This window comes from Typha latifolia, chromosome 5, assembly GCF_019914945.1.
Source record: "Typha latifolia isolate L0001 chromosome 5, TyphaL0001v2, whole genome shotgun sequence".
NCBI lineage: Eukaryota > Viridiplantae > Streptophyta > Magnoliopsida > Poales > Typhaceae > Typha > Typha latifolia.
In genome coordinates, this window is record NC_133090.1 from 11,900,028 (window position 1) to 11,926,040 (window position 26,013).

Below are 26,013 nucleotides of genomic sequence, written 5' to 3' on the forward strand. Positions count from 1 at the left end.
TCCTGATAGATACCCTATCAAAGACTCAAGTCTCGAATTATAGGCATAAAAATGTCATAGTGTGGTGTTGAAAACATACAAGTGACGAATACCATGTAAACAATTGATAATGCGACTTAGGCAGATGTGAACTGATCTCAGGCTTTCTCTAACTTATGCAGTATAAAAGAGGTGCGAAATCTGAACCTATGCTTGTGAACTCTTTTCTTTCGTTCGATTTGATGCATGGGACTACCATATTACAGTTACTCAAGAAACAAATAAACCATAAATTGATACTAAAGTATAAAGTCTCTTTCACAAGTACTATTAATTGTATGATATATAGCGTGAGAAATATCTCAATCAGTTAAGTTTATGAGCGAAATGGATAAAAAGAAATGGGAAAAAAGAAGAAGATAGTTTTGCTTAATCCTATGCTTAGAAAATTGTAAGGTAGAATGGTGTATACATAATTTTGTAACTGTAGTACACATTAAAATAGTGAATGATTACTTTGTTGTTATGCAAATCAGATTAAACAAGTACAGATTGTCTGTGTTTCAGTGTCAGCCACAACCAAAATAAACTGAGTCATAATATTTTAAGTTTTTTCCGTCACTTCTATCATAAGCGTATAATGGATGTGGGGAACTATGAAATGGAGACAAGAAATTACGGATCTTATCTTCTTATAAAGCAGGTGAAGAATGAGGACCTTTTGAAGTGGAATTTTTTTAACAGACAAGTCTACAAGTCTTCATTGAACTAATAAACTGATTCTTTTTGGTAAGCATTTATCCTTTATCAGCTGTTTGATAGGTCGAAGTCTGACATGCATGATGGTCTAGTTCCATTTGGGATGGAAGTCATCTGTTCTTCCTTTTAGCTATTTGACATTCATAATCACACACAATCAGATTGGTTTTTCCTCTGGAAACTCGAGAAATGTTATGTAAGCAAGCTTTAGAATCTGAAATTTGTTATTGCGCTTTTTCACTAGGTTAATTGTGTTTCGACATTCGGCATAAGGTTATACTAATTGTTTGCTTCCTTTCATAGCTAAATTAAGATCAATCATTGATCGTATGCATGAGGGACCAATTATTGTAATTTATCGATGATTGTCTAAGAATATTATTCTGCAAACGACTAGATAGATTGAACAAGAAGGAAGAGAATGACAGCGAAGGAAGACAAGGGTCACAAGACAGGGGAAGAGTAGCAAGCAGTAATTATTCTAAACAATTCGGAGACCGGTTGCATTGACCTAATCTTGAAGAAATGACGCAAGGATTCTTATCATATTCAATTGACAGACAAAACAAACGCCATAAATGGAGGTTGTGCAGCAGAAGTTACTCATTTGTTTATTGCATCCACAGTGCTGTTTGAAACAAACAAAGTGATTAAACATTTGGCCATGTAACAAGTAATTCTTTCTCTACTTTTAACAAAGTCAAGTAGTAAATAGTTTACCGAGTCATCCATGCGAACTCATTGAAGTCATACTGATTAAAGTACGGAACCATAGAGAAACAATTTATTCATAAACACAAGTCCTTAGATTTTATAGAACTTTCTCTTAACTACGAAACTAATTATCAGAATTTCTCACTATGAGTCATCAATCGTTACATAAGAACTTAATGGAATACAAAATGAAGTATAAGTTTTTAAGGGATATTAACAGCATGTCTTCTGACTATAAGTCCACTGTATACTATATCACATAATTAGAAGAACCTTCACTAATATCAGCCAATATACATGGCCACCCACTACCTACAACAAGAGACTCCTGAGCTAAGCTAGATTCTCATATACCATTTTGGCTATGGAGACAATCCCTTCTATCTGTATCCAACTTCCTTTTAAACAGCTCCTAGCAAACAACATGACTGTAAAGCTTGTCCAATTTTAGACTCTTGCCTCATATCTCTCCACATGCACAGATTTGTAATAGAGCAAGCAAAGTATTGGATGTGGGCTACAAGGAAATTGAGTGACAGGCCACTTCTTGGCTCCTCTATCTATAGAATTGCTGCGAATAATTCATGGGAAGAACAAGCTTTCGCAAAGGATGCTGCAGGCGGCCTAGGCGGCTGCGTCTGGCCTCCAAGATCCTACTCGTGCACATTTTGTCGACGCGAATTCAGATCGGCGCAAGCTCTGGGTGGTCATATGAACGTACACCGGAGGGACCGAGCGAGGCTTAAACAATCCTTAAGCTTCACCATCGAGAATGATCAAGAGAATCACCAGCAGCAGCAAACTACTTGTGCATCTAACCCTAATTTTGGTGATCTAGCAGCATCTCTCTCTCCAATAGTTTCAGCAGCATCAAAACTTGAAGACGGCAGTAGCCGCACCTTGTTCTCTCCATCTTCCTGTTCTTCATCTATCATTAAAGAGAATCCAGTGGAATCCCTTCTCCCTAACACTCAAACCATCACTAGACTGGCATATGCTAAAAAGGTTGTGATATCAGACTTCAATCTTAGGAGAAAGAATTTGAAGCAAAGGGAAGGTTGTTATCGCATGTCAGGAGATCTATATGACGCTGATGAGGAGGCCGTCAGTAGAAAGAGGCGGCGTGGGGATGAAACTTTTCCTTTCTTACTGAGCTTCTCTCCTGGTGACCAGCAACTGCTACAACCTGAGCTACTGAAAACAAGCACCAGCCCGGTCGAAGAATTAGATCTTGAGCTTAGGCTTGGCCTTTCAAAGGTTAATTAGGATCTCCTTATGAATTTGTTTATTTTATTTGTGCTCGTGCTTCCTCACTTATCTTCTTCCTCCCTCTTTTGGCCAAAGGTCTTTCTGCATCTCTATAGTTATTTCTCGCATTTCAGTTTCGTCTTGTTCATGTAATCTATCAAGAATTCTATCATGCATATAAACTCAGATAAGCTGTTTGGCAATCTTACATGTGTTGAAATGAAATTTGGGTTGCATATGATCTAAGTTTCATCTGCTAAAATATGGATATATCGTCTGAAAGCAATTCCCAGGTGACCATGCATGTGCACAAGTTCTTGTTGATTGTAATTAGTATGACACCTTAGGTTGCTTCTTTAGTACAAAAGATAAGAATGTCTCTAATTAGAAGGCATTTTAGGATGAGACATTCTTTTTTTACATTTCACTAAGTTGTAGAAAACTTTAGAAAGAATATTGCTTCAATTGAAAAATCAATTTGTATGACTAGGAAGATTGGATCGAGTATAACTTCCATGATCAATATGGAGTACTCTTTGTTTACATCAATATTGCATTCGTTTATGCTCCCAAAGTTCACTCTCCTTACTAGGAGAGCATAACTACTTCCTTCTGAGTCAGAAAATGGATAAATTTTCAAATGTGTTCTTCTTGCTAGTCTCTCTTGTTATGGTGTAGTCTTGTAGTCCATGGTGTAGAATGATTTCTTAACAAGATAAAATGACTAGTAGAATTGTATAGCAATCTTTAATTTTGAAATTTTAACACAAAGCAAGAAAATTAATATCAAACTCATCAAGTTCTTCTAGTCAGTGGATCACATTTAGTCTTTGATTCCTACTACTTGAGAGAGAGAGAGAGAGAGAGAGAGAGATGAAGGCACTGTTATAGCACATATATATTATGTACTGCACAAGTACTCCATGGATTCCTTTTTATCCAATATTATTCCAGTATTAGCATAACTCCACATGTATTTTTTTCCCCACGTTAATTCTCCAGTACTCCCCAAGAGGAAAGCCAACAACCTTATGGAATCATTTAACCATTAAATATAGTGTTCTCACATAACCCAATAATGATGTAAGAAAGGAATAAAGCCCACTACTTTCTACCCTTCATTTGCATCTACTGAATCACCTACACATTATGATAATTCCCGCATCCTTATAGACTTGAACATACGTCTACAACCTAATGCTAGCTATAGCTAGATGCGCAGGGTCATTAATTCACTGTCCAAAAGTTGTTATGCATGTCATGATCATGAATCTAATGTTAAACTTTGAGATTAATTAATAGGTAGGTGAAGAACTTAAGGCAGATCAGGGAAAATGAACCCATCAGAGTTGAAAAACCCTCTACATCTTTTTTATTGAGTTTCTTTGGAAACACCACTACTTCTGACTTCTGTGTAAGGTTGTCATCTACAAAAGAGGAGGGCTGTCTTTTCTTCTGTTTGGTTGTTGGGCTGAAGACAGGTTAGCTCAGAGAGGAAAAGATAGAAAAGTGAGGAAGTTTAGATGAGAAGAGTGTGTCTGAATGGGAGCACATGGGAAAGGGATTATAGAATTCAGCAAAGAGAATGAGGAATTTTTCCTGGGACTTGGTTGTTGAAAGCACTGTGAAGGTGCATGCTTTGGCTCATAATTTTAGACATGATAAGATTCTTTCACAGAAGTGTAAACCTGCATGTTGATCATATAGTTAATAAATTATTAGTAGTTCAATTTGGACATCTCACAACTAGAAACCACATCTACAGGTTAGAGGATGTTGCTCTCTCTCTCTCTCTCTCTCTCTCTCTCTCTAGCAGAAGAAATGGCCACTATTTTTCAAGAGTTCAAACATAAGATGCAGCATATAAAGGAGGTACATAACCATGAATGAATGCGGAAGCATCTAATATCTTATATGATATGATCAAACTTACAAGATAACAGCTATTTTGGTGTGCCTACATCTGCCTAATATATGCAGATGAATTGCATAGATTAAATTACGAATTAATTACCATCCTATTATTTGTACATACTTAGCATTGCTATGTGTTGAGTCCAATAAATTTTTTGGGCCAGGCCCAAATCATTTCATTTTTATTTTAGACTATAAGTTTATAGGTTAATTATCTATATATATATATAGAGAGAGAGAGAGAGAGAGGTTGACAACTGAATCTATTTAAAATATAAAAAAATTACAAATGGATATAACTGAGAATAATTTAATTATTTAACTTATATATTAAAGATGACTAAGTATTTTGTCTAGCCCATAATTTGTTCTTGAGCTCACAATGCATAAAAAAGAAAAGGAATGCTCTAGAGGTGTTTGATATTTATAAGTAATTTGCATGATCCTGTTGACACGTTAAATTATATATCATTCTTTTGATAAAGAGTGACTCTTTGATACGTAGATCTACTAGTCAAATATAAATACATTTCAGGGTACATACCTTTATACGTATTATTGATTGTTTTTTTTTTCTACTGTAATAACTACGTGCTGGACCACAACTATTCTATGTACTGGTTACAATTCTCATTCGATCTCTTCTTTTCTTTATAAATATCATAGTTGCCATTAAATTACATAAAAAGATTATAATTTTGATTAAAATTATTGGACTTCTTACACGGATGTCATAGTGGTTAATTTTGAATATATAATATATATATATATATATATATATATATATTCATGGAGTATTTCTAACACTAGGTCAACGGAGATATTTTATTTTAATGATCAAAATACTATCCTTTTTCTTCTGAAATTTAGCATGCTTTAAGTTTTTAAGATAAAAAAAAAAGAAGAAGAACAAATGACACCCTGCCTTATGACTAAATTACAAATAAAACCCTCTCTTTTTATTATTTACAAAATCGAGTCCTCACTTTGTGAAGAAATATGGAATCACACCTGAATTATATTTACAAAGTTACCATTTCTTATTTCCTCTAATATGTAAGTGTTTAGATAAAGATTTTAGTATTTCTGAGGTTTAATTTGATTCTATTATGCTGGAAATTGATGTCTATTTGTTTTGGTTGCAAGGAATTTTATATCCCAAAAATAATCCTTTATCCTAGGTTTAAACTTTAAAGCTAACCTGATAGCAAAGTTAAATTTAATTGTGTGGCATAGAATATTTTAGCAAATGAGGGTTCTAGTTGAAAATAAGAAATTGCAAGGTATTATTTATAATTTTCTCAAAAACAAAATTTAACGGGAAATTTACGTAAAAGCCCTTTACTTCTTTCGAGACAACAGTATTCAGTATTGTCATCAAGACGATCCGACGTGCGGCCGGGGAAGCTTTTAAGTGGAAGCCATGGCAATCCTTTCCTCGCCTTCCCCATTCGCTTCGCTCCTCCCGTCTCGACCGACCACCGCCGTTTCCCGCCCCGCGCTTCGGTCCCACAATTACCCCAATTACTCCCCTTCTTCTCCTCCTCCCATTAAGAAGACCATGGAGCCCTTTCAAATATCCCATGCTACCCCTCTCCTCCCCTCCTCCTCCGTTCCCAGGCACCGGGTAGTGGTACCCTCTCTCTCTCTTGTAGGGTTTTCCTTTTTCCATCTCTCTCACTCTCATTTCTCTCTCTCTCTCGTGTCTAGATTCGAAGTAACGCGCAGCTCGGGTCCTCTTCCTTCTCCTCCTCCTCGTCCTCCTCCGGCGATGCGGCGGGTCCAGTCCAGGAGACGTTCTCCTGGGCCTCCGTCCTCCTCCCGTAAGCCGACGCGTGTCAAAAATGTGTTCGTGGAGCAAATTGAGCTCGAACTGTTGCCTAATCGAGTAATTTCTATCGTGATAGGTTCTTGTTTCCAGCGCTGGGCGGCCTCCTCTTCGGGTACGACATCGGCGCCACCTCCGGAGCGACGATCTCGTTGCAAGTGAGTTGTGTATTTCCATTCGTTTTTGGAAGGAGGTTTTGCGCTTACAGTAGGTTCGTCTCCAGTCTGCTGATCTCAGCGGTACCGATTGGTTCAATCTCTCAGCGATACAATTAGGGCTTGTGGTAATTCCTCGCTTTGTCTAAAATGGAAGTGCTTTTCTGGGTCAAGTTTTGATTTTGATGTGCTCTAAACTATCTGTTTGGATTGAATTCAGGTCAGTGGTTCGCTTTATGGAGCTCTTGCTGGATCTCTTGCCGCATACCCAGTTGCAGATATTGTTGGTAATTGTTATAAAATCATGCCCTAGCCACTACTTGACTGCAATTAACAGCATTAGTAAAACAATTATTAATAAGTTAATAATAGAAAATTAAGATAAGGAGGTGTGATTGCATTATTCTGAAGATAAAGGCACTCTCTGTCCTCTGATGTGGTCATGATCATCTGATCACCTGCAAGGTGCAATTTGAGTTGTGTCTCTGTCAAATTGAATTGTACGAGTGACATCGATTAAAATAATGATTGAAGATATGAGTATAGAGAGAGAGAGAGGTAATAGAGGGATAAGAATGCTTGCTCAAGAAGATTTTTAGTGTTATAGATAGAATCCTTCCATAGGATTCCATATCAATATGGAGTAAAGCCTGCAACATACACATGGTGCATTGCCCAGGAATTAGAGAAAATGTGGGGTTTTAACCTTTTGTGTCTTTAATGACAAAGGAAAGTCTAACGTAAGCAACTTCCTTTAATTTCTTAATTTTGTTGCTTATTGTTTTTAATGATTTTGTTCTTAGCTTCTTTCTTTTCATTAACTTGCTCGACATGGTGCAGGAAGAAGAGTAGAACTTATCACAGCTTCAGCATTGTATATTGCCGGTGCATTGGTTACTGGATATGCGCCTAGTCTTGCCGTTCTGATTGTAGGTCGACTTCTATATGGGATTGGTATTGGTCTGGTGAGTAGCATTGGTTGGATTCTTCTTGTTGTGCCTCTTAATTTCTGTCAGACAGTAAAAAGAGGAAAATGAAAAGAAAAAGGATGACAGAGAAGGAGCTTTTGATTAGCCTCTGTGACTACTCGTGGTGCTCTATTACAGGCAATGCATGGTGCTCCTCTCTATATTGCAGAGACTTCCCCATCACAGATACGTGGGACATTGATATCTCTGAAGGAGCTTTTCATCGTACTTGGGATCCTGGTGCTGTTTGCTCCCCCTTTACTTTAATGTATAATGTTCTCTCATTTGCTAATTGACATTTGATCTTCGTGCAGTTGGGTTACCTTGTAGGAAGTGCTCAGATTAATGCTGTTGGTGGATGGCGTTACATGTATGGTCTTAGTGCTCCACTTGCAGCGATAATGGGGATTGGCATGTTGATTTTGCCACCTTCTCCAAGATGGTTACTTCTCAGAGCAGTTCAGGGGAAAGGATCCTTGGAGGATTACAAAGAGAAAGCCATTTCTGCCTTGGGAAAGTTGAGGGGTCGTCCAGCTGGTGATGTGATATCTGAGGGAGAAATAGATGATACTCTGATCTCTCTCAAGGCTGCATATGCTGAACAAGAATCTGAGGGCAGTTTCTGGGAGGTATTTCAAGGACCTAGTCTGAAGGCCTTCAAAATCGGCGGAGGACTGGTTCTTTTCCAGCAGGTTATATTTTTTTATCTACATATATTTCAGTGCCATTCAGTTCAGATTCCAACCTATCATTTGTTAGCTTCTTTTTCTTCTTTAACTCCTTTTTCATCATCTTTTCAATTATAGGCTGGCCAAGCTAAATATTATTTTTCAAAGTTATAACAGATATCAGTGAATTATTTTTGCTGAGTGTTGAACTCAATTCTGACAGATAACAGGCCAACCTAGTGTTCTGTACTATGCAGCTTCCATTCTTCAGGTACTTAAAAGGTTGATTTGTCTTTTCAATTGAACTCTTTTTGGAGGAAGTGGCCTTAAGCACCATATTTTGATGTCAAAACTCAAAAGGCTCTCGTTCCTGTCATTCTGATTTTGTTGTTTATGTTCATATACTATGTTTGCAGAGTGCTGGCTTTTCGGCTGCATCTGATGCAGCTAGGGTTTCGGTTGTGATTGGGTTTTTCAAGGTACAATTTTGTTTCCTCCATTGATCTTTATTTGCTAAATTCTAATTGATGTTTGAAATGTTAAATTTCCTCAAGGATGTGGTGAGTAAATAGCCTTAAGATGCTTCTTATTAAAATTCCAGCTGATTTTCAATGTTATGCCAGATGAGAAAATTGCTAACAGTCATCTTGTTTTCCGGTGCAATTTTAAATTGTACTATATACAATCATTAGAGCAATCCCCTTACAGGACACTAATTTTTTCAATCTTATATGATAATAATAGAATGCTAACTTTTTCAATCTCCCCATTGTCAATTTATTACGTATTTTGCTGTGGATTAAGAAAAAATTGCCAATTTTTTTTCATACTGTGATGAAAATATAACTTGACTTAAGATCTTTGCTATTAGTGTTAAATTTAGTGCACCATCTGATCCGTAAATTGAGTACCATTCAGCTAGAGTGTTGTGAGATAAAACTGCAACAACTTTAATAGTACTTATTATGTTGAAATTTAAACAAATAGTAATTAAATCATAATTCACTTCTCTATGACAAAGGAGAAGTCTTAAAATCAAACTACCTCATAATCTTTCATTTGTATCACTTTGCCTCTCATATCCAACTTAACAAAGATATTTAAAAAATTATTAGAGAGAATTTTCCCACCATAATGAATATTAAATTGTCAGAATTGCCCTTCTTATCCTATTAAATTTACTCACAATATCTTATTCTTCAAATTTAAAATAAAATACACTTTCAATCTCTTCAATTTTCTCTTATCTATGACTACAAGCCTCATATATCAGAATTGCCCTTCTTATCCTATTAAATTTAGTTACGATCTAACTATCACAGTTTACCTCCCTTTACATATATGATTATGGAATTAAAAATTTCAATCATCTTAAAAATATGGGTAGAAGATTCATATTTACTCAAACAATGGAATTATTAATATCATAGTGGTATTATATTGATATAGCTGTCTGATCCACCTATAATGAATCAATTCTCACCATTCGTGTAATTTTCGCTCACATTTTGGTTGACTCTTTTGCTATATACATAGCCTTATATAAGAAAGTCATCTCATGCCACCGTCTACAAGTTGTCATACTTGACAAGAGACTCGAATATTACGGTGACAATTGTGATATTATCTTAAAATGTATCTCCAAGAATTACATTCTTCAAAGTTTTACATAAGCATTTAGGTTTCGTGTTCTTAATTTTATAGATCATTCTTATAAATTGTAATGTAAACATCTGCATAATATTATTTTTATATCGTATAATATTCTCCAATACTAGAAGATGAGTGACAAATCTAGTAAGGCTAAATCTGACAATCTCTCTTTCATCGGTCATTTGCCTCAGTAAATTGTGAACTTCATTATGATTATATGTAAAGTTTGTTGACCTCTGACATTCATGTATTACCTTGTCAATTTTAGAATCTTTGACAATATTCTCTAATATAATATTAAGACAATGTACAACACATGGCGGCCAATACAAATATAATTTCCTCAACATAAGTAATTGTCCAAAAGTCTAATAATTTTCTCTCGTTATCAGTAACCACTTGGACAACCCAATTTTCAGTCATTTCTTATATTATATCATTTATCAATCAAAAATGTAATTTGTATTTTTAAATTGAGTAGTTATATCCACAAACTTCAACAAATACTGTCATGCCCGAGTGCATTAAGAAATTAATTATATTCTTCATTATCTGTAGTCCACCCATCACACATTAACATTAAACCAAAATCATCATAATAGATTAAAAATATCTCAACGTAAGTGTTGAAGCTCATCTACGTATGACTCAAAATATTTCGTAGTAATATCATTTAAGCTGGAAGATAGAACACCAAACCTTACTGATTCTATACTATAGTGTGATAACAAAGATTATCAACTATATTAAAAGGATTATGCTTGTAGAAGAAAAAATTTAGAGATAACTTACTAATATGCTTTGTATTTTTTTATCCCTTTGAGAGTTATCTTGATAGTGGTCTGTGTACAACCTCTTATTTGTGAAGATATGTATTTATTGGTCCAATGTTCTAAACTCTCTTAGAATACCATGAGTCGTAAAACTATTGCCTTTGTATTCTTTTTCTCTCTATATGTGAACAATCTTAGATTTAATAAAGTTATGGCCATCACCTCTCATCTCCTCTTCTCTATACATATGTATGTTCATTTTCATTACCATCCTCGTTTGCTTCTGCTCATCCTCCTTACGCTATCTACTGCAATTATTATCAACCTCTTCTATAGGGTCATGCATCAAATCTTGATGGACTATTGACTCTCTTTATTTTGCAGATCGTTTATTCTTCTATTTGGCAATTAGATAAAGTATTTACCTTTTCACTTACAAACTCATTTGAATGCAAGTTGTTATATTTTCTTGTAGTTTATCCAAATGTTATTTTATACTATTAATACCATCACTCTTTTCCTTTTTACACTAGTTGTATTTGACACATGTTTTATCTTACCCAATAATGGCACAATATTGTTATTCAATGTCGCTATCTTGTGGCTTCTCTTTTAGAATCATTTTAATTTTCAGCGTAAACACTTAAATAGAGATCAAATTCAAAATATAATTTAAAAAATGAAAGACAAAATAATATTAAATTCACAATTAATCTATCTCTCTCTAGTATTTACTCAGTCCCTCTAATCTCTCTCTAAACAATCACTCCTTAATTGCTCTATAATATAACAATCACTCACTCCAATCACTTTTTAATTCTACACTTCTCTCTTTGTTACTGCAGAGAAAGGGTGATTTAGAGTGGGAGAGAGAAAGAGTGAGAGAGAAGATGAAAAAAAAACCCCAAAAAGGAGAGAGAGAAAAAGAGTACAGAAAAAAAAACATTGTGTAGTTGCTGCTGAACAGAGAGAGAGAGAAATGGGGAGTTGGAGAGAGAGAGAAAGAGAGAATAAATGGAAATAAAATCAAAAAACCAAAAGAGAAAAATACTCGCCGGAGTGCGGAGTCACCGAATCAGCCATCAGATGAGCTCGATGAGTGAATGTTGTGAACCAGCCTAGAGCTGGTTAGTCTAGTCAAGTCATAGTTGGTCTAGTCGAGTCATGAAATTATTTGGTGGGTTGGGTCTAGTTTAAGTTTGCTTGGAGAAAAAGTCATCTAAAATGGGTAGCCACTAGAAATGAGACGTAATAAGCACCCTAAGGCATAAAAAAAAGTTACCCTAATTTCCTCTCTCTCTCTCTCTCTCTCTCTCTCTCTCTCTTAGTCTATTCAGCTGGCGGCGCTCCTATCATGACCACCACCAGCTGAACACTCCTCCTTTCCCCTGTAGCTTTAGCCTTCTTCTTCCCCCACTCTACCTCTTTCCCCACTCTATCACTCTATCAGCTCCTTCACTCGACCGCCATTACCTTCCCTCAAACTCTACCACAGCCGTGGCCCATCATCACTCCCAACCGCCCACAACCTCCATCGCTGCAACCGCACTCTTCGAACCCTTCCATCTCAGCTCCACTCCTCCATCCTCCACCATCCCAAGCCCACCGCTTCGGTCCCCACCGCTGTGTACAACAGTGAAGTGTGAGGGTGTGGGAGAAGTGAGAGAGAGAGAGAGTAAAAAGTGAAAAAAAAACAGTTGTTATTGATGTCTCCCTGAGTCAAATCCATTTTGGATCCCACTCGACCCATTCCTAACCTGGATCGTAATCGGCTGAAATTGACATCCTTGATAAGAATAACCTTCCATACTGATTCCTTGTTTTCTTCATGAGACCACATTACTTTTATTGCATATAATGTTGCAAAAACAGATTACATTTCGGCCTTGTGTCATCGTGCTTTAGTTGATATCCTTCAATTTTGTGATTGGTTCCTCATTCATAGGTATTCTTTTCTTCCTGCAGTTGTTGATGACCGGGATAGCTGTTTTCAAAGTGGACAGCCTTGGAAGGCGTCCATTACTGATAGGAGGTGTTGGTGGAATTGTGCGTAAATTCATTTTTTCATGATTATTCTTTTAAACATTTCTGTATTTCATACTTATTATGTTCTTAAGCAGTTCATTTTTAGTGATGATTCTACATGCTATTGTTATAGAGTAATTTGTGATCAACATGTTGTATTTAGGGAAGAAAGTGTTATTATACATATGACTGTACTATACACGTAGTAGATAATCTAATTCTTCCACTTTTTTGAGTGATGCAGGTGCTATCATTGTTCCTTCTTGCAGCCTACTACAAGATTCTAGCCGGCTTCCCACTGGTTGCTGTAGGTGCTTTACTTCTGTATGTTGGCTCCTACCAGGTAAATTTCCTTAGTGGATGTGTGTATGGGTGGGTTGGTGATTGATGAAGGCCTCTTAATCTTTACAATGTAGTTCAATACTCTAATACTTTTTCTTTTGCTTGCATGTACGTTTTTGGGTGAGTGGTGTATTATTAATTTTTATTGTGTAGTTAACTAGTTTTTTGTTGCTGTAAGCTCCTGTAATAGTTCAGTGAAGGTGGTACATTGACTTTGCAGATGCTTTTCATTTACAAGCTCTTTTATATACATTTTCATCACTATTATGTCTTTGATTAGTAATCTTTATGATAGTGAAGATCAGGAAAACCATATTCCCCTTTGAGAAGATTGCAGAACCTTGATAAATTTTTACCATGCATATGCAATCATGTCCAATATTATATGTACTGTAGGAGGAAATGTACTTTGTTACCAGTGGTCATCATGCTGTGTGTATTTAATTTTCAGGTATCTTTTGGCCCAATAAGCTGGCTAATGGTATCAGAGATCTTCCCTCTGCGGACAAGAGGACGTGGAATCAGTCTTGCTGTCCTCATCAATTTTGGCTCTAATGCATTAGTAACATTTGCTTTCTCACCATTGAAGGTATCGATACTCAGTTTCTTCCTTATGGTCCAGTTATCCAAATTTGATGTTAGATACTAGTTCACTCAAGCAAGGTTTTTAACCTAGAATTACACATCATTGACACATATGTTTAAATATCTGAAATCATCGTTGAAGTTCCTTTTTGCAGTTGTTTCAGAATTATGCACTGAGTGATAGGACACTTTGTTTCTAATATATAACTGCTTCTTCATTCTATTTTTTATTAGGAACTTACCTTAAATCTTTATATTACGATCCACTTATTTCAATAAGTATTAGCTATGCACAATTTCCTACTGGTTGATTCCTTTAGTGGACAGCAGCACTGAATAAAATTATTGCTACTTATTTACCCTTTTTGTACTTTTTGTCATGTGAATGTGTTAATAGCGCCTCTTTGAGAAAAAAAAACACTTTTTAATCAACTATCATTTATAATTTGAGATTTTCGACCTCATGTAACAGGAGCTACTTGGACCAGCAAACATTTTCATCCTATTTGGAGCTATTGCATTGCTCTCTCTGTTATTTGTTCTCTTCAACGTCCCAGAGACAAAAGGATTGAGTTTGGAGGAAATCGAATCCAAGATCTTAAAATGAAATACAACATCATGTACACATCTCAGTCTTGCTTATGATCACTTGCTCCTCAGCAAATCTTTGGTCATCCATGGAGTGCCATCAATGTACTTGATAAACTTGGTGTTCTATGTAAAGATTTTCAATTTTTGCATTATATACTACTTACCGTGGATATATTTACTGTGGAAAAGTACATGTAGACTATAAAATGTGCACAAATAAAATTATTCTTCATTTTGAATTGTTCTTCATCTTACGTGTTATTTCCCCTGGTACGGCATGCATGTTTGATTTGCCAAGGTGTTACTGTGACCCTATGATTGTTGAAATGTGAAAGAATGTTCAAAATCACACTGAGATGGTGTCCGAAATATGATAAGAGTCTTGTATAAGAAGGGCCCAATGTTTTTCAATTCCTTCCCAATCTCGAGAAGTAAATGCAAATCTCCATCCATCAATGGCATCAGTAAGCCACCTATCCTTAATTGTGCTATAAATGGTGTGCACAAGCCATTCAAATCATCTTTCTCGAAATCTTTTGTGCAGATATTCTACATATGATATATATCATCTCACTTGCTGTTGCCAAGTATATTTATGAGTGACAAAGGGCAATTTCAAATTCATTCAGCTGAAGTTAAATTTTAAGTGTGTAAACAGGCCGAACTCGAGCAAGTAAAGTGCCAGCTTGAGATTTCGTCAGAAACGGACGCTGCTGGCTTGGTATTGCACCATATCAGGGTATTTTAGCATGAAGATATATGATTAATAGAAGAAAATATTCAACACTAAAATTTATTATGAGCAGTTGTAGTATTACATGTTGTTCAGTAAGACATTACTGAACTCAATACATCTGAATGCTGCATCGTCATTGATCCTCTCATATTGCAATGCCAAAGAAAGAGCCAAAAAATGAGAACTTTTATCTCAATTTAGATCTCATCCTATCCCCATATTTGGATTCCTTCTATCATTCTATGCATAAAACAAAAAGAATATTCTCATACGTTTAGGTAAAATGGTCGTTGCTTGCTAACGCAAACAGTCTTCAAACAGGTGCTTCGTGCAATCATGAGAATTACTCTTATCATTGGATGCAAAAACTTGCCAAATCCTCCATGCAAAAACTCGTCACACTTATTCTGAATTTCTAATGTCCACCTAAATTCTTAAATTCAGACCACCTAGAGATTTACAATGAATATTTACTGCTCAGATGACCCATTATACTGGCAGGTAATTTCTTCTGACCTTGTATAAGAAGGGTGTTCTCAATATAGAACCATCATTGTGTATTTTTGGCGACTAAATTACATGTGAATTCAGTCACATGTAAAAGCACGACTTCCATCCTCATCCTTGATGTCATCATCATCATCGCCAGTGTCTTGACCAGCACCTTGAATGACCTCATCATCAAGTCCTGCAAGAAGAAGAAAAACAGTTTCAGCTTTCCATTCTATCATTCTGACAATGATTAGATCTCAACATCACGATAGAAATGAAGAAAGATATACACCTGCAATGAAGGCTTCAACTTCCTCATCATTTAGATTTATGGGAGATATTCCCTCAACAACTGGCTGATTAAGGTCCATCCAGTTGGATGGTTCAGCGGCACCAGAGAGCATCGCACTTTTCTCCACAACCCAGTCATCAACAGTGCTGGTGTTGTCGATAGAAATTGGATCGAATCCATTGATCTTCAATTGTTGCCTGTGTATATCATCAATAAGCTAGCCAGATTACTTCCCATATCACTAGACTTGAGTAGTGTGTCATTGCAAGAAGAAAATATTGAACACTTCTATGTCTTAGGATCAATATGCTTACTTTTGCTGCAGTCTCAAGTTATATTGGACAAAGGTGAGATCATAGATTCTCTGATGTTCCAAGAAGTTCATTCTCTGATTATGTATTTGCTCGAAAGGAATGCGAGTCCGATCACATCCCTTGGCGCTGCAAGCTTGACTAAGGATGCGAATGGCTAAACGTGACAGGTTTGGGCAAGCTCCTCCATATGTGTACCACCAATCAGCTGCAGCAAGCATTAATTGAAGGTAAAAATTAAGAACATAAAATGGCTATGTTGATATACTAGGCACAGGAGAAAAGGATTCCATTTGATTAGAATGCATTTCCTCACCAGGAAGTAAACTGCGCCTTGCTCTGATAGCCATCTTCCTTCGAAAGTCTCCTGCTCCTTCACTTCTATACAAATTTAGCTCCTTCTGAATTTTATCTTGAATTTTCACCTCAGGGACTAATCTTTCTATACAATCCAGCATCCCCGATGTGATCTCGTTTGATATCTCTCCTCGAATGCTTTCGAAGAAGTGAGGATTAAGGAAGAAACCTGCTGCATGAAGGGGACGAGGCAATTGTCTCTCCCACCTCCAATCAATAATCTGCCAATAGGGCAGGTAATCAGACTTCTTCACCAACTCTTTCTTTATTGCTTCTTTGGCTTGATGTATACCCACATAGATGTAGCCCATTGCTGGTCTCTTATTGCTACAGACTAATTTAAGAAGCCTTACAAGTGGTTCTGTCATACGGACAATTGCAGAACAAGAAGACCAGAATGTTGAACTACCAATTAGATTAGTCACTGCGATTCCTCCAGGTTTCTTTGATAATTGGCAATCGATCCACTCTTCAGATGTGACCATACTGCTCAACTCCTCTTTCAAACTAGTCATGTTCTTTAATGTAATGAAGTTCATGGCAGCACGTGTCTCTGCAGGGAGTAACAAATCCTTCCCATGTGTATACTTTTTCATCATATTCAACACATATGCATTGTTGTAGATAAATCCTGTGATGCTTTTCGCATTCTCAATGATCTCATTTATAGCATCCATCTTCCCGAAATCTTCTAGCATTGCATCTATGCACTGAAAGGCACATGGCGACCAGAACAAGGTAGGAAAGGTCTCAGTCATCCTTTTGCCTGCCAGAATATGATTTTTCGAATTGTTAGTGATTACTTGAACTACATTCTTCTCGTCAACTTCCTCCACGACGTGCTTAAGCAACTCATAGAGAGTGTCGGGCGAAGTGATAATATGCGTTGCATCAACTGACTTCACAAACGTCGTCCCTTCAGGACAAGACACCAGAAAATTTATCAGGGTCTTACCATTCTCAGTAGTCCATTCGTCCGCCAACACAGAACATCCAGTCCGATTCCACGATGTCTTGTAGAAATCCAGTTGCACACTCACTTCTTCCATTGACTTTTTCAAAATCCAACCGCGGAAGTCATGATACGAGAACGACTCGAGCCCTGATCCTGCCGAAGCAATGGCATCTAGCATTGGCTGGAAATACACAGACTTCACTGCTTCCAGAGGCACTCCAGTCTCATAGAAGAATCTACCAATTGCCATATATATCTGATCCTTATCAACAACTGCTCCTGAATTAAACTTCGCAGGCGCTCCAATATCTCCGGCAATGGCAATAGATGGAAGAGGTGGAGGATGAGAAGATTGTCTTGCCCTCTTCTTTCTCCCCTTCTCTTGAGTCTTCACAGCCCCCTCCTCCTTCACCTCCACCTGAACAGCACCCAAATCGAGCATTTCATTGAAAGGGATCATTTGAAGCGCACCATCAAGCTCCAAGCCTTCTGTTTGACTAGTACAAGGGTTAAGCTTCTTCATTTCTTCCGCAAGCTTAAGTTTCTTCTTCTTCCTCACTGCCGCGCCTTCTAAGCTCTGCTGCATAGCCATTTGCACCTCAGGTGGAACTTTTGAGCAGCAGGAGGCATTGCCCTTGTGCCGCGCGAGATGCTCCTTGATCCGATGGATACCGCCGCCAAGGAAAAGTTTCAAGCAGTACATACATTTCAGCTTAGTTCGGCCGCCTGACCGAATCATTAAGCAGTGCTTCCATGCAGGATCATGCTTCTGCGTACCAATCGGCAGTACGATCTCCGAAGGAGACGCCATTCAGCTAATTGATTTAAATACCAATAACTTCCAATGCTCGATCAAATATGCTGCATTAAAGTGACTAAATATTTCTACCTGCAGCGAGAGCTACAATTCCATAACAAATAGCCAACGCATGAGATGCAAGGCTGCAGCAGTTCACAGACACTCAACCATATTACCGGAAATGGAAAGTTAGTGTGGCCCACTTAGGACACGTGCCAATCTCCAAGCCACGAAGTTTGCTGAACCGAGCCCAACACGTAGGTGGCAAAAGCAAATGAAGGGAAAAAAAAAAGAATATATTTATTTTTGTGACTTACTTGGCTTTTTATTTTTCTGGGGACGAAACGGAGGACGTGTAAACCTTTCTCCCACTTCGATGGCTTTTTATTTTTCGCCTCCGGAGATTTGTAGAAACCAAAGAGGCGAGAAGCGGTCCGGTTTGGTATTTATAGCCTTGGGTACTGATTTGGGTTTGACCGGCTCAACCGGTTAGCGGATCGGATCGAACTGATTCGTGCCCCTTCCTCGCTCGCGGTCGACCGGGTCCATCCGGTCAACCCGCGGGTTCGAGGCCCGGGATTACCGGTTGCTCTGGTTCGGCCAATGCCCTCCGCTCCGGCTCAGGCCGGTCGCGGCGAGCCGCTGTTTATTCTCCGTCTCCGGTTTTTTTTTCCCACCTCTTTCTACACCTCGAAGAAAAGAAGGCGCTTTCCTTTTGCTTCCTCGCATGTTTGGGTTTGGTGTAGTTATCGAATTAGGGTTAGGGTTTGGAATTAGGGTTGGGATTCCTTTGTTCATCTTCGTTTCTGAGCTTGGGACGATGAATGACAACCTTGGGATCTTCTATCGTCTTCGATTTTTGTGGTGATTGCTCTATGTATTCCTTTAATTTCCTCTTTGCTCTTCTATACTCGTAGTTGTTCAAGAAGAATTGAATGAAAGTTGCGGTAGTCAGTTGGCCCTTATTTTGAGGAGAAGGGTGAGATAAAGGGGGTTATCCGCAGGTAGGAAGCCATACAGGTTAATTTTTGCAGACTTGCCTGTTTGGGATTTGAGCTCCGTAGGATGTATTTTGCAATCTGTAATAGATACGTTTAATACTCGCTTACATTAGAAATCTTTGCATAAGAATGGTGAGACCAAAAAAGATCTAAGACTAGTATTGTTTCAGTGCAATGCGTGGAATGTGCTTCACCTCATACGAAGTGTCTCGCAGCATAGTAGGCATTGGCTTATGAATTTAGAAGCAACACAGTCTCGATGAGTTATTGAGCTTAGATGTCATAGCATTATAAGATGCAGGTAATCTGGTATTTGCTTTTCCTTTATGCAATGCAGTTGATCAATGCGACTGCAAGTTTGACATAGTGCTTAGCCTTTCTAGAGAACTGGATCCATGGATTTCCATAGTATCGGACAATTGTTTTATCTGTCAATGCTTGTCTGCGTGAAATTCTCATCAGAAATGCGTGCAAATTGTATGTCTCACTGGTCTACCGATAAGATTGCTTTTCTCATCATATAGGTAAGTTTGGCGTATATCTGGCTTTGTCCATTTGATGGTTTTTAAGGAGTGTCGATTGTTGAACTGAATCTTCAGAGACCATCTCATCTTGAATTCTTGATGGTTATGGGTCCAAAATTTATCATTTAATTTGATCAAATTATGTTGCTAATGAAACAAGGTTGAAAGTGGTGGTTATTGGGAATTCTTTGTCGTCAGTGTCTTCTCTTTGTCCATTTTTTTTCCTTTAGATAACTATGCTTTTCTCTGACATGTATTTTTCTATCCATTGTATACTATCTTGGTGGCTTGCCTGCAATCGTACACCTGGCTTTGTAACCTCTATCTCACAGGGAGAAGTAGGGATATCATATTGATTTATGATTCATCACACTACTTGAGTTGTCTTTCTTATCATCTCAAGAAGAATAACTTTTTAATATCCCAAACCTAATGTACCATTTCTGCTTCATGAACTCTTTTGGATTTCTTGAATGTTTAAATCTTTAAGTTATTGGAAAACTCCTGTCATTCTGCAGGAATGACTAGCATATCCTTAGGAAGCGTGTAAAGAATGTGTACCACGATAGTTTGCCATTAGTCTGTCTGGTGCACTTTTAGAATTGAGATTATTACATGTTATTTCCATTTTTAACTGCTCATTTCATGCTGAAATGTTAGAAACAACCACTTGGTGCTATTTTTAATTGCTCGTTTCATAGTAGTATGTAAGAAGAACCTGCTTTTCATTTGAAACTACAGTGAAGACATATGTTAGTCATTTTTATAAGATATATTATAGACTGGAAAGTGTCGTATGTGAAACGGACACCCAAGATTCTGTATTTTTATGTTCTCCTAAATCATAGTTTTGCTTTACTAATTGGTGACTTGATAATGACTTTCAAGTAATTGTATCTAATCATGATCTTTGTTTGATAATATTTGCAGGAAAGTTATTTTCTCTGTACTTATGGCCATTCAAAATAAGCTGAAAACTGTGGAACTGGGAATGTCAGATCCTAGATATCGTGTTCAGTAGCTTGTCTATGAACCTTGTAATAATGGTATGCTATGTTTCTGGCTGATGCAGTTCCAGTATTTGTTCCAATTGAATTGATTAATTTTGTTACGAGAATCTGGTGAATGTTTGTCTGTAATTACAGCCAAAGCCAAGCCATAGAGTTCTGTTTTACTGTCAATAGTCCCTTTCACTTCTCTCTATTGTATTACATTGACAATCATTAATTAATGTGCCTGGTCTGGTTAAAATTTTGAGAGTATGAATTCTACTCTTCTGTTTAATTATATTGTCTAATAACTTCCTTTATTTGGTGAATGCTATCTAGATGTTACTTACTTTGGTCAGTAGTTCATTGTTCACCGTTGAATGTTGTAGCAAGGAAAATAATTGTAGAATATAGAAAAGACCTGGTACATGATTTGAGTACCTTTAACTTTCCTTATTCTCATTGGCAGATATGCAAAATTTTAAATTTCAATCAATAAGGATATTTTGGGTATATATGGTACTTTATCAGAAACAACCATAACACGTGTTCAGCATGTGATTAGTTTCAAATAAGAGCGCTGATGTGCATCCAAAATGGACATTGAAGACTATTTATAGCAGCTTGCTTAAAAGGTGCTAAGCACAGCAAGAGCATTGTGTGATGTCTTATCAAAATTTTAGTTGAAACTGAAGTGTCATGATTGTTTAAAGGCGTCAGCGATGCAGTAGCAAAGCCTGACTCTAAGGATACTGCAATATTTTAGCCAGACTCGATCTTATCCACTACTGGACAGGCTTCATGCTTATCCAATGCTAGATCGATAAAGATAAATGACGATATCTCTTTGATTTTATCCATTGCTTTCGAAATATCTAAGAAAAATATTTGTTAAGATAACTTAGTAGCTAAGTTTTTTTTTCTATGTTAGTAAAAGTTTTCTCAATTTCTTACTTCTATACTAACTTTAGTTCGAGGCTTACTTCATCTTGCGAAGAAGTTAGAGTGCCGCGCGGACTTGCTAAAACACTTGAAAATATTAAGTATGTGATAATTCGTTGTTAATTAGAGTAAAATCACATGCTCGACGGGGTTATTAACCTTTCAAGAAAAATATTAAGCAAATGTGAAGCCGAGGGCATCATAGAACTTGCAATGCATGTACATCTCATCATACTTTAAAAGGAACTTTTACAAGATCACTATCCCAATTGTTAGAAAAAAAAAGGTAATATAGGTACATGAATATGTACTCAGATGTAGCTTCGGTAAAAAAAAATGGAAGGACTTCAATGGTGAATTACTGTACATCCACTTGAGGCAAGAAATATTCTCTTAATATCATGCACCCTAGAGTCCCAATTCCTTCTTCAGTTTAGCAAGAGCAGCTTCAATTTCGTCAATGCTATCCTCAATGCTGCTCCCTTTGTTCCCTTTGTCTCTAAGGTTATCTCTTTTCTGCTTCTCCTCAGACTTTGTGTACGGCTTTTCCTTTGAAGACTCATCGGTAGCTCTCTCTTGTTCAAAATTCAAATCATTGATATTCAGCTCCTTCTCTAGAAACTCAACAAACTCCTCACCAATATCCTTACATGCGAAAGCAAATGATAATTCTAAATTAGTATGTTTTCCCATAGATATGTACAGCTCACCATAGTCCGTATACGGTATTAGATAAAAATCCAAAATTTTAAAGTCAACGTATCAAGTCACCCTCTAGTGCATTTGGTCAGATTCCAATTAGCCATAAAAACAACCCCAAGCAGAGGTCTAGAGATGAGGGGATTTTTACAAACTTTTGTCCTCAACAAGGAAAACTATTATTTTTGTGACTCGAAGCTCGAAGCAATCTATGCCAGTGCATAGGGAAAATCATAACTGTCATACTAAGTGCCACTGTATTAGGTAGAATACCGAGGTTTGATAAAAATATAACTCTCTTCTAACAAAGAAATTAGAAAGTAAAAAAGCTTACAGCCAACTCTTCCCACAGGCTTTTAGGTTTCTCTTGTGAATTTACACCTCCCTCCCAGTTCTGATATTCTGCTTGGAGATCTCGAAACAAGTCCGCTGCAAAATCAACATTTTAGTAGCTTCATTATAGGTAGAAAGCATGGTTTACTTGAACTACAGAGACAAATTTGTTGGTGATATTGTGACCCAGAAGAGCAAAGCTACCTATTGATATCTGAATATCTCTGATAAAGTTACCTGCAGAATAAATGGGGTTATATAAGGTCTTCAATAGGAATGGTCTATCCATAGTATTGGGTTAACTAATGATCACACTTTGTATAGTTGAATGACAAAAACAGAGACGCAGTTTATGATATTGTGTAGGCACAGGATTTTAAAAGACTCAAAATCCATGAATAACTCATTTTCTAAAACCATCAATTTATCTTTGAATGTGACAACTACCATGTACTCTATTAATAGCAGAGAATACTTCGGAAATATAAGATCCATACCAAATCCATAGAATTCCTCTTCTGGCGCCCTTGATGTCTTCTTATTGGAAGCTCCTGAAAAATCTGAATTATTCTTTGCATATTTGAATTGTGATTCTGAATTCATTAAGGTATTATATGCATGCTTGATCCGCATGAATTTCTCTTGAGCATTCACCTGTCAGATATTAAGCAAAATTAGTGAACAAAGCATCACCGCCATAATATTTAGACACCCTTTAGAAATATACTTTATAGGGCTTTCCAGCCAGTCAGAAACTTATCATGAAGTAAGAAGATAAGCCAGAATTAGAATTAGAAAAATCAAGCATAAGAAAAACAGTAATGAGTGGAAGCTTGCAGTTTTACAACTTCACAAAGATGAAGATCTACTACAACAGGACAGAACACAAAGTTCTGCTGGTCATACAAATTTCTCGATGACATTTGCCAAGCTATAAACATAACTGTGAAACATTGCACTCTAATTAAGTCTTATTCAGTGAAGTACTTGAAAACATCGTATAACATAACAAATGATAACTCCTAAGCCGGGGAGATAAAAGCTGCTCACTATCCTAGAGATCAAGATTACTAGGGTTAATTTTTCAAGGAGCAGTCATATAATTAAATGTCTCCTTGCTTTCTCTTGATACTGTTACTAAACGAATATCAATATGTTGAAGTTGGACTGTGGAACTATATGATCTGTTTGTTATCTGTTAAGTTTTGCCCTCAAGCTGCACATCTAACCTCCCATAGAGCAACAAAACATACTACCTTGCTAACCCTTTTCTGACCTTAATTGTTCAGTAAATTAAGTATGCACAGGGCAGATTTACTTTAGAGCTGTAATAGTTTTCCTGTGCTATCTTCAACCATACTTTTAAAGACTACAGCCACAAATGAATCTTGAATATGCACTTTGGCACTGTAATAATTATAGATCCTAGATTCAGCTTTATTTTTACATGACACAATCAGAGAAGTAAAATTGTTTCTTCCGTAAGTTTGTATAGCATTTTCTGTTATTTCACCCTTATCCTTCATCTGTGAAAAGTATTACAAAATTATGTTTCCTACTCATTTATTAAGATTCGTATCAGGACTCTCAACTCGATTATGTAGTATCTAGCTGTCATTGAATGTTCTGTTTGTACATAGGAGATCCTCGCTAGATAGATGTAATAAGATGTCCAACACAAGCATCACAGAAAAATTCAGTCTTTAGTATATATGCAAACTAACATGATATTAAAGTATAATTATCTCCCAGGAGAGTATTTCGCTCAAGCAATTCGACAAACATTAGAGATGCAAGAAAGAATGCCAACCTCCTTGTTGACATCTGGGTGGTATCTGAGTGCGAGCTTCCTGTAAGCCTTCTTGATCTCCTCGGGCGTCGCGGAGGGGGAGACGCCCAAGGCCTCGTAGGGAGACTCTCTTCTGCTCGCCCTCGGCCTCAGGTGGGTGGCGGCGCGGCCCCACCGCTTCTTGGGCCCCCATCGCACCGGGCTCTTCGCCGGGGGGTTGAAGAAGGACACGTGGGGATGGAGGGAGGGAGCTGGGGGAGGCGGGGAGAGGGGTGGGCGGTAGAGTCGAGTTGTCTGGGACGACGAGGCATGGAGGAGACGGAGGAGGAAGAGGGTCATAGGCTCATAGCAATGGATGAGCCATGCGATAAGATATGTGATGTGAAAAATGGCTATCTTGGATGCTTGGATTCCATTCCAACCGCATGTCTTGAGAAGATGACATGTCATAGGTCACTGGAGAGATCCAGTGGTGAATAAGAATGACATTAATGATGGATAACTTTTTGGAGAATAAACCCATTGCTTGAAGGAAGATGAAAGAGGACAATTCTTTTAATCAATATGTCAATTTAAAAGGAGAAAAATCTTGACAACAACTTTAGAAGATTTCTTAATCTATTTGGAGATCAAACTTATACTTTGCGCCTTGTTCTTCTAACAATAAAAAACACACTCTTGTAGCCAAGGCAAGTCTATATTTATAGATCTCATTCTCCTGAGTTTCTCCGTTGGACCGTTAGCATAGCAGGAGTCTCATGTACTAGAAAGTAGAAAGGGATCGATCATATGCCACATTCGCAGCCCTACATCTTTGCGACAAAATAAGGATAGTATTTAAGAGGGCCAACTACTTATCCTGCCCTTTTAGTCCTCCCTCACTTTTCTCGTTGAAGACTTGAATAGATATCTAAGACTGAAAGAATTGTAATCATCTGGATAGTACTCAGAAAATAATTAAAGTTAATCGATGGAGCAGAGATACTCCAAAAGAAACAAATCTGATAATCACTCATGCAACATCAACTGCACTTTCGTAACACCCAGTTTACTCAGCATACATCAATCTGACATCTCTAACCAGATCCTGGAACTTCATTACTCGTAATAGGGGCAAGGTGCAGTCTGACTACTGCTGGACAAGCTTCTGCAAACATCTTGAGAATTCCATGTGCAAATAATTTCTATGTCAACACTAAACAGAAGTATACAGTTCTTTATTGTAGTTCTGGTTAAGAGAGTAATCCAAATTACAAATGAAGCACTGCAGAAAGTAATATCTGCGAGGGCTTGAGAACGCAAAATGAACACGTAGGGAAATAGCCGCACCTTATTCGAGCCCACGGTGGGGAGTAATTCACGCAAAAGGGGCAAGAATATTACCTTGGATACTCTTACCAGCCACAAACACCACCAACCCCGCCCTGCAAGCTTAGGAAGCAGCAGCTTCAGCTTGCCCACCAGGATTTTGGCGATTGCCTTGTAGGCAACATGAAATCTGAGATCTACAAAAGATACAGTTGGATTCTGCGAGTGATAAAACTGACAAATATTGCCAGGTTCAAGAAACTGAATTATTGTAAAAGAGAATG

The 26,013-nt window shown here is 37.4% G+C and overlaps 4 protein-coding genes and 1 long non-coding RNA gene across 9 annotated transcripts; 3 read left to right on the forward strand and 2 right to left on the reverse strand.

The window, feature by feature from the left end:
• Positions 1-1,962: 1,962 nt before the first annotated feature.
• On the forward strand, positions 1,963-2,718 carry LOC140789156 (probable transcriptional regulator RABBIT EARS). The gene has a single exon (XM_073138763.1). It carries the CDS (start codon positions 1,963-1,965, stop codon positions 2,716-2,718), a length of 756 nt encoding a protein of 251 aa, XP_072994864.1.
• A 3,264-nt stretch (positions 2,719-5,982) lies between these two features.
• On the forward strand, positions 5,983-14,441 carry LOC140789601 (D-xylose-proton symporter-like 3, chloroplastic). 3 transcript variants are annotated; one of them, XM_073139367.1, is made up of 14 exons: positions 5,983-6,247; positions 6,325-6,437; positions 6,522-6,600; positions 6,666-6,725; positions 6,818-6,884; positions 7,438-7,562; positions 7,704-7,805; positions 7,880-8,257; positions 8,457-8,504; positions 8,650-8,712; positions 12,625-12,705; positions 12,929-13,027; positions 13,478-13,615; positions 14,084-14,441. In XM_073139367.1, exons 1-14 carry the CDS (start codon positions 6,038-6,040, stop codon positions 14,216-14,218), a joined length of 1,698 nt encoding a protein of 565 aa, XP_072995468.1. In that variant the 5' UTR covers positions 5,983-6,037; the 3' UTR covers positions 14,219-14,441. The 3 variants fall into 3 exon arrangements, with proteins under 3 accessions (XP_072995468.1, XP_072995469.1, XP_072995470.1); XM_073139368.1 differs by having other exon boundaries at positions 5,983-6,244; XM_073139369.1 differs by having other exon boundaries at positions 5,983-6,241.
• Positions 14,442-14,979: 538 nt separating this feature from the next.
• Positions 14,980-18,546, reverse strand: LOC140789863 (uncharacterized). 2 transcript variants are annotated; one of them, XM_073139737.1, is made up of 5 exons: positions 17,346-18,546; positions 16,350-17,156; positions 16,037-16,241; positions 15,723-15,919; positions 14,980-15,626 (listed from the first exon to the last, which is right to left on the reverse strand). In XM_073139737.1, exons 1-5 carry the CDS (start codon positions 18,154-18,156, stop codon positions 15,526-15,528), a joined length of 2,121 nt encoding a protein of 706 aa, XP_072995838.1. In that variant the 5' UTR covers positions 18,157-18,546; the 3' UTR covers positions 14,980-15,525. The 2 variants fall into 2 exon arrangements, with proteins under 2 accessions (XP_072995838.1, XP_072995837.1); XM_073139736.1 differs by having other exon boundaries at positions 16,350-18,546.
• Positions 18,512-20,953, forward strand: LOC140789864 (uncharacterized). The gene is made up of 2 exons (XR_012109266.1): positions 18,512-19,008; positions 20,600-20,953. It is a non-coding gene; the product is annotated as an uncharacterized lncRNA (long non-coding RNA).
• Positions 20,954-21,799: 846 nt separating this feature from the next.
• LOC140789752 (uncharacterized) lies at positions 21,800-25,095 on the reverse strand. 2 transcript variants are annotated; one of them, XM_073139567.1, is made up of 5 exons: positions 24,443-24,946; positions 23,130-23,286; positions 22,837-22,869; positions 22,634-22,728; positions 21,800-22,245 (listed from the first exon to the last, which is right to left on the reverse strand). In XM_073139567.1, exons 1-5 carry the CDS (start codon positions 24,869-24,871, stop codon positions 22,009-22,011), a joined length of 951 nt encoding a protein of 316 aa, XP_072995668.1. In that variant the 5' UTR covers positions 24,872-24,946; the 3' UTR covers positions 21,800-22,008. The 2 variants fall into 2 exon arrangements, with proteins under 2 accessions (XP_072995668.1, XP_072995669.1); XM_073139568.1 differs by lacking the exon at positions 22,837-22,869 and having other exon boundaries at positions 24,443-25,095.
• Between the last annotated feature and the right edge of the window lie 918 nt (positions 25,096-26,013).